This window comes from Chrysochloris asiatica, unplaced genomic scaffold (genome assembly GCF_000296735.1).
Source record: "Chrysochloris asiatica unplaced genomic scaffold, ChrAsi1.0 scaffold00105, whole genome shotgun sequence".
NCBI classification, from domain to species: domain Eukaryota; kingdom Metazoa; phylum Chordata; class Mammalia; order Afrosoricida; family Chrysochloridae; genus Chrysochloris; species Chrysochloris asiatica.
In genome coordinates, this window is record NW_006408623.1 from 4,046,138 (window position 1) to 4,053,795 (window position 7,658).

At 47.1% G+C, this 7,658-nt stretch overlaps 1 protein-coding gene across 1 annotated transcript in view; it reads right to left on the minus strand.

Annotated features, from left to right (window-relative positions):
• The window catches only part of LOC102820918 (chromosome unknown open reading frame, human C10orf90), a 311,848-nt gene that overhangs the window by 261,795 nt on the left and 42,395 nt on the right, over nt 1-7,658 (minus strand). The window contains exon 2 of the mRNA XM_006867473.1: nt 5,983-6,055. Within this exon, the coding sequence (XP_006867535.1) occupies nt 5,983-6,055 (73 nt within the window). The remainder of the gene's footprint in view (nt 1-5,982; nt 6,056-7,658) is intronic.

The window sequence follows — 7,658 nt, forward strand, 5'->3', positions numbered from 1 at the left end:
CAGGAAGCTCCAGTTAGGCCCTCTCCTCTTTGCTCCCATGGTCACTTCCCAGTCAACTCTGCTGGTTTGACTGGGAGTGTGTGAGTGTCCCAGAGCTGCTGTAACAAGACACCACACCCTGTGAGGTTTGTAAGACCTCCCAGAGCTATGTTCTCCCAGGCAGCTCCAGTAGAAAGCCTCTTGTTGGCTGGCCTGGCTTCTGGTGGCCCCAGATGTTCCCTGGCTTGTCGCTCACAAGGCTGTCTTCCTGGTAACCCTCTCCTCCTCGCCTATAAGGACACCCCTCAGATGAGATGAGAACTCACCCTATTCGTGTGTGGCCGATACAGCTGCACGTTCATTTAATGGAGCAAACATCCACAAAGACCCTATTTCCAAACAAGGTCTCATTCACAGGTACCAGGGGTTACGGCATCAATATATCATATAGTTGTTGTTAAGTGCCATTGAGTTGGTTCCAACTCACAGTGACCCTGTATAGGAGCAGCTGGTGGGTTTGAACTGCCAACCTGTGGTTAGCACTCCAGTGCTGATGCTGCAGCGCCACACTCCACAATGGGGAGTGCGATCCCCCAATGCAGAAATGACTCCAAGCAGCTCATCCCCACTAACAGTGCGGCTTGGTTTAACCTGCAGAGCTACTGTGTCTCTGCTCCTGACCTTGGGCCGATGGAGAGACAAGTCAGGGGAGGTGCACAAGCCTGAAAGGACTCAGGCTGGGCACCAAGCAACGTGCCCCTGGGAGCCAGGGTGGAAGTGGAGAAGGGTGAATCCAGGTACTCCTTAGCAGAACTCGGTAGGTGAGAATGACCTGAAGAAGCTGTCAAGTGGTGGGACTGGAGAAAAATCCCGAAGGATGAAGGACGGTGAGGGCGGAAGGGCACTGAGTGCTGGGCCAAGGGCCTGGTACTTTGCACTCCAGGAAGTACTGAGATGTGGAATGGAGCTACTGCGCTGAGTAAAGACACTCGTATGAAGCATTCAATAGATGTGCTTGCCCTTGTGGCCGGAGAGGAGCCTGGAAGAATGAGGCACATGGAGTCTGGCATAATCTAAACAGCTCTGTCTGAGGAAGAACCCACACATTTCTACTTGGACAGTTTGAGGAGTCTAGTGAAAACAGGGGTTTGCCGAGGAAGCAAGTGAGTAAGTCTGGTGTACTTTTGACAGCTCGTTCATGCAGAAGCCACCATCAGACATGCCTTCCTGCAAAAGAGAAAAGCAATACTATGCCCAGGCCTCACCACAGGCTCAGGGTGGCTTTGAAGGGGCAAGAGAACAATGCTTCCTGGAACCATGGGGAGACTTGGGTTCTTTGGGGGCCACTAGCTGTGAGACTAGAACATTGTTGAGAAGGCAGCAAATCACTGCCCTTGGAAAAGCTGGAATAAAATAATAAATACTGGTTAGATGTTTGCTGTTAACTGAAAGTCAGGCAGTTCGAACCCGCCCAAGGGTTCTGTGGGAGACAGACCAGACGAGCTGCTTCCATGAAGATTAACCAAAGCAAACACACTGCTGTCGTGTCCATTCCATCTCACAGAGACCCCACAGGACAGAGCAGCACGGGCCCACAGGATTTCCAAGACCGCAATATTAACGGAAACAGACCACCACAGCTCTCTTCTACAGAGTGGCTGGTGGGTTGGAACCATCGACCTTTTGGTTTGCAGCTGAACGCCATAAAGGTTACACCCAAGAAAACCCTACGGACAGTTCTCACGTGGGATTGCAAAGAATCAGCATTAACTAGACAGTGCACGATAACAAGTCAAGTTTTCAGTGAAATGTAATTACTTCATCCCACTCATCCATCAAAGAGCCACCTTTTAAAAGCCGCAGCTTTAAAGGTTAGCCTTAATTGATCGGGAGGCAGAACTTCCCATGCCCCACCTTCCTTCCTGAGCCAAATGCATCTGTGATTAAAAAGGCCAAGTGACCTTCATCTTGTTTCTCTTTGTGCATTTCCCCAGGAATGCGTCAGTAGCCACGTGGCTCCTCCCATCATCGCTAAAGCCTTCAGTCAGTCTCACCTGAAGACAGGTAATAGCATTGTGTTGTTCAATCTGTCAAGTTGGTCCTACTCTCATGGGGTTTCTGAGGCTTTTTAAAGATGAAGCAGAAAGCCTCATCTTTTTCCCACACTGCCTGAATTGGAACTGCAGATCTGTGGTTCTCAGTCCAGTGCACCTCCATGGAGCCACTGCACAGCGATGGAGAAGTGGTCACTGGAATCTCATCGTAACATGCAGTGGATGCTCGAAAGGGACGTCTACCTTCCTCTGATTTTGAAAACAGATGTGAGTTGAGGCTGAAATTGCTTTCCTGACTTTGCTCCTCTGTGTTCAGATCCCACAGTAAACTGAAATTTTACACAAGCCAACAGATTTCTAATGCCCTGCCAAGCAGACAATTTGATCATTAGAAATCAGCTCCCTAACTTTCCCAGTCCTGGAATTTCCAACGACTGAGGCAGACAATAGTTGCATTGTTCAAGTAAAGGAAGCAAAAATGAAAATGCAGAGATGGCGTTTGCTTTCTAATTCCTGCGTGGGTACTCCGAGCCCAGTTGGCACCAGATGACCCTGCTCTTGCTCTATCAAAACAGGGCCACCATGTGGCTCACTGGATTTAGAGCACCTTTGTAGAGATGAGGCACCTGAAACCATCACGCTCTAAAAGCTACTAGGACTGAGGAAGTACAAAGACATCTCCAAAGATGACAGTTGTGTTGATGGCAAGACGACATTAGTACTGTGTGCTTTGGGTGAAATGTCAGAACCCCGAAAGGAGGGCTCTGGCTCCCAGACATTGTTACTCTCCCCAACGCCTGCCTCTTCATTCAAATCTGCAGCTCCATCCTCTTCTCATCTGTGTATTCTCTCCCTCTCTCGTGCTTTCGCATATGACCACATGTCAAAGAGGATCATCAGAATGCATACACCTGATCTTTATCCCCATCTCAGGACCAAACTAGCAACCTGTAACTGGGAGATCTGGGGCAGATGCCACATGGGCCTCTCCAGCTCAGAGTGTCTGTACTTACACATTCGGGGTCTTCTCACATGATCTCCTAGATCATGGACATCCTATGCTGTTACAGACAACATGAATTCCCCAGAGGCACCTTTAGTTTGTCCCTTATCCCACCAGACTGTAAAGAATCCAGCCAATTCCGGGTGCTCCAAGGGGTCTGGTGCCCACAGTACTTCCCAGGCCTAAACTCGCATCACGTCCTGCCTGGATTGTCACAGCTGAGTTGTCTCCCTCCAATATGGGTCAGGTCACAATCCTAGCAACTAAAAAGGATGTAAGACTCCCTCTTTACCTGCTCAATAAATACAGATGAAAAGTAAGTAAATATAGAGGTAAATTTCCTTTGATTCTAGACAATAAAAACTTTCCAACAACTCCACCTGTGTGAACACGTCATAAGCTACCTTCTAATACAGGAAACGTCCTATTCTCAGGGCTCCTGGTGGTCAGCCTGTTCTGCAGAGGCTTTCTCTGCCTGCAAAGGAACCATGAGGAGAATGCAGACGTCAGAAAGAAGCTGGGCTAAACCACACGTGTGGCATTTCAGGTAGACAAGAGGCCACTTGAGACACCTGCCCAGCCCATGAATGCCAGAATGGTCCTCAGAAGCACCTGACCTTGTCTCCTGACCAGAGATGGTGGCATCGAGGGTGGGCCCTGACCTCATGGACCACCTTGAATGAGTGCAATCAGTCAATTCTCAGAAGATAGATATTGCATGTTCTCACTGTAGCTGGAAAGACTTAGAGAGCAGACTTAACCAGCAGACGCCAGGGGCAGGAGGGAGGGGGAAAGAGGGACAACTTTGTGGCTTAGGTGACCCTGAACTTGTTTATGGGATGTAAACATTGTAATAGATGTGGGTTCTTGTGGAACAGCATATGGGTGTAATTGGTTTGAACTGCACAAGTGAAAAATGGTGAATTGACAATGTTATATTACCTACATTTTTATAGTTTAAAAAAAAAAAAAATAGGTGAACTGAGAAATGGGAAGAGAGGAGTTTGGCCCACATCCTGTTATAGGCCGAGGTGGCCCACTGACTCATGCCCCAGAGCTTTCTGGTTCCTTCCACTCCCTGGAGGGTCCCAGGGAATTCACTGGTTTCCTTCCAGCGGCTTCCCTCTGCCTATTCTAGTAGGTTTCTGCTTCTTGCAACCCAAAGATTTTCACTTACAAGGCTTCTCCTTCAGTTTCCCAGGCCATTGAGTGGATCCAGGAAGATGTCTGCCTTGTGCCAGAGCTTTCTCACGAGTACGGGGACCTTGGAGTCAAGCTTGTGAACCAAGCATAACCTTGGAGGGCAGAGGGCCCAGGAAGTTGCCTGGACACAGACCCGTGATTAAGAAAAGTGAGGACAACCTTCCAGGATGTCGCAGACAGCGTAGGAAAGCGTCTCAGAGAGGACGCCATCTGGGGAAGCCTGGTCCCCACAGGGACAGGACCCAGGTTTACAACCGTCATAATGGTTTTCTGCAACTAGCACTTGGAACAGATGCATTTTATCAGGGAAAAGACAGTCAGAAGATATGGCCCTCCTCACCTAGGGGGCTTTACCCTCTGCCTGCCAAACAGAGTCAGGAAACCACTAAGACCTCTGAAACAAGCTGCCAGGGACAGCTGCCTGACCCAGGACTGGAAGAAGAGCAGCATGTGTCCACCTGGCTGCCAATGCCCAAATGCTCTACATGGTAAAGGTGACTCAGGCTGGGTCAAACTTGGTTTTCAAAGGGCCCAAACAAAGGACTGTCCACTATTAAATGACAAGCTGTAAGCCAGGCTTTCAAGGCTTCCAGAGAGCAGGACAGAAGGTCTCTCCTTTCAAATTACCTTCTCGTCTGGGGCTGACTATATCAGTTATGGAAATGGCTTCAGACCCCCAGTAGCTTTGATACAGGCCCGCGATGGAGGTGATGACAAGAAAAGGGGGGGGTGAGAGACAGCGAGAGGTCCCAACCCTGAAAACGAATTATCTGACTGTCTGGTTATAATCTTCGCAGAGCCAGCATATGGATACACAGACATACACAAATATACATACATATGTATGTGTATATGTGTAGTTTCATACACACACACACACACACACACACACACACATATATATATACATCTGCCACATTTATGAGCTAAAATTACAATGAAGATTAAAAAAATAAAATCGTGCTGCATAAAACATTCTTACAGAATTTATTTTTGCTCCAGTCTCGGGACTGAAATGTTCTGCTAACCCAGTGGCGCTGTGTGGTGATGCGATGAACTGCAAGATGGCTGAATCGCAAGATCAGAACTCACCAGCTGCTCCCCGGAAACCCTATACAGGGTCACTGCGGGTCGGAACCGACTCTATGGCACTTAACAACAACAACAAAGTTAACCCAGTGGTCTTATGACAGCACCTTAATAAGAAAGTCTGACCTCAATCCAAGGGCCTGAAACAGGGGGTTGGGGGGGTGCTTGTTTTCATGCCTTTTTTGTGAACAAACTTAATGAAAGTTAGGAACGATAACAGATGTGCCTAGGGTTTTTAACAGTTTCGAAGCTATGAACTGAAGCTTCATAAAAAATGATTTATGAAGGCTAAGATGTCAGGCCTAGGCTGAAATCACGCCCACTCTCTTCTGAGAGTGACCCTTATTTGTTCCATTACTCATTCCTGGAGGGGCCCTGCACCTCTGCTGGCCCCAATCCCACCCACTCGACAGTCTGCAGGAATCTCCGGTTCCTAACTTGGAACCTGAAGTCAGGGATGTCTTTTTGGCGCTGTTTGCTTTTCCTGAGACTGCGAGCCTGTTTCCCATCTTATTGGGTTGCTGAGGTATCATCTCAGTGTTTGGGGGGATTCAGTTTCAAAATACATTTCATTATTAATAAAAACAAAGATGAGGGAGACAATAAATAAAGGCTGAGCAGGGAACCTCTGTTTGAGCCAAAGCAATTCTTTACCTGTATTTGAAAGACTTTCGCTTCGTTCCCAGGCAGGGTGGTCTTTGGGGGATGGAAAGTGTCGGCTGTGGATCTGTAAGATAAACAGAAACTGTTCTCAGTCTTTCTTACATTTTTATTTGCCAGCTACATAATCTTAAATATTGCATGTTGCAATTTTTCAAAAAAATTCAGGAAACGTCCCTAGAATCTTCCCATTCTCCCAAGAAAGCACAGCAGATGGAAATGAATACTATTTCCATTTTCTTCTGTGTTCACTCTACCAATAAGTAAAAGGTGGGTATTTGATGATTTCAAAATATGCAAGAAGGATGGAAGTGGGGACGAGAAAAAGGATCACCAGAGAGCATAAATTTTGCGTGGGATTGTGCAAGTAGATCAGAAAACAACATCTGATGTGTCATTTCTATCTCGCCTTGAGTGAGCTAAAACTGGGCAGTCACTGAACACTGATGAACTAATTAACCATGAGCTATCAAATTCCAGGAATCTGCCCTCATGTCTATCAATGGCAATAAGGTAAATACATACAAAGACTGAGGGGGCTTCAAGAAGTCCGTGGAGAATGGATAAACAAACCGTGGAATATTATGCTACCTTGAAGAATAACAAGGAAGCTGCAAGATACTGCATAACATGGATGTACCTTGAGGACTTTATGTTGAGTGAGATTAGTCAGTCACAAAAGGAGAAATACTGCATAGGACCACTATTGTAAAATCTAAGAAAAAGAACCCATACTAAAGGGGGGTGCTATTTGCTGGTTACTGGGACATGGGAGGTGAGGTGAGGGGAGGGAGGGCAAGGTGGAGCACAGGGCAGGGAATAGACACAGGATAGTTTGGGTGCTAGGGAGGGGGCAGTACACAAGAAGGGAGAGGGGAATGGAAGAACAAGGCAGATGGGAGAACAGTTAAGCAGGTTTGCATGGACAAAGTAGGACAGAGGTAAAGAATGATGTATGCACAACCTTGGAACAATAGGGCTCTTGGATACAAGGATTGAGACATGTTTGGAAAGGGCAAAAGCAGGGGAAACAATGTTAAGAGGCTTGGTTGTCTTTTGAATCTTGGTTTCCCTTGCATACCATTATAAAATAGACACTGGAGTGGGAGAGAAAGGAATAGCCAAAAATATCACAATAGAAAGCTTGTAAGTCCATATTCTGTCTATAACTGATTAGAATACCTAAAATGGGGCTACAACGTGCCCAGTGAAAGATGCTTCCCGTGGAGCCTCTGCAATACATAAGACCATAGATGGAATCCTGAACCACATACAGAATCTTCTGAGGTGGGAAATTTCCACTTGAAAAGACAAGCAGACCAGCTGGAGTGGCTAGAAGAACAGACGATACTTCTTGAAAGAAAGACCGACAGGAAAAATACAAAACAATAATGGGAGTCTGACTGACTACTATAAGAACAAGCAAGTTACTTGTCCAGGAGACATCAAGGCAAGTGGTCGGGTCCCCTCAGGGCAAACCCCCTTCCAAGACTAAGACTCAATGGGAATATACAAGCAGGCATGCGCTCTGACTGGTGACCGCATTGGTCACCGATAAGGGGAAGTGAGGGAAAAACAGCAATGAAGCTGCAAGCTAAGTTCAACCATGTTTAAGAGACTCCTGTGAACCTGGGTAGAGACCTGGTTAGCCAGCAGTTTGGTAAGACCTG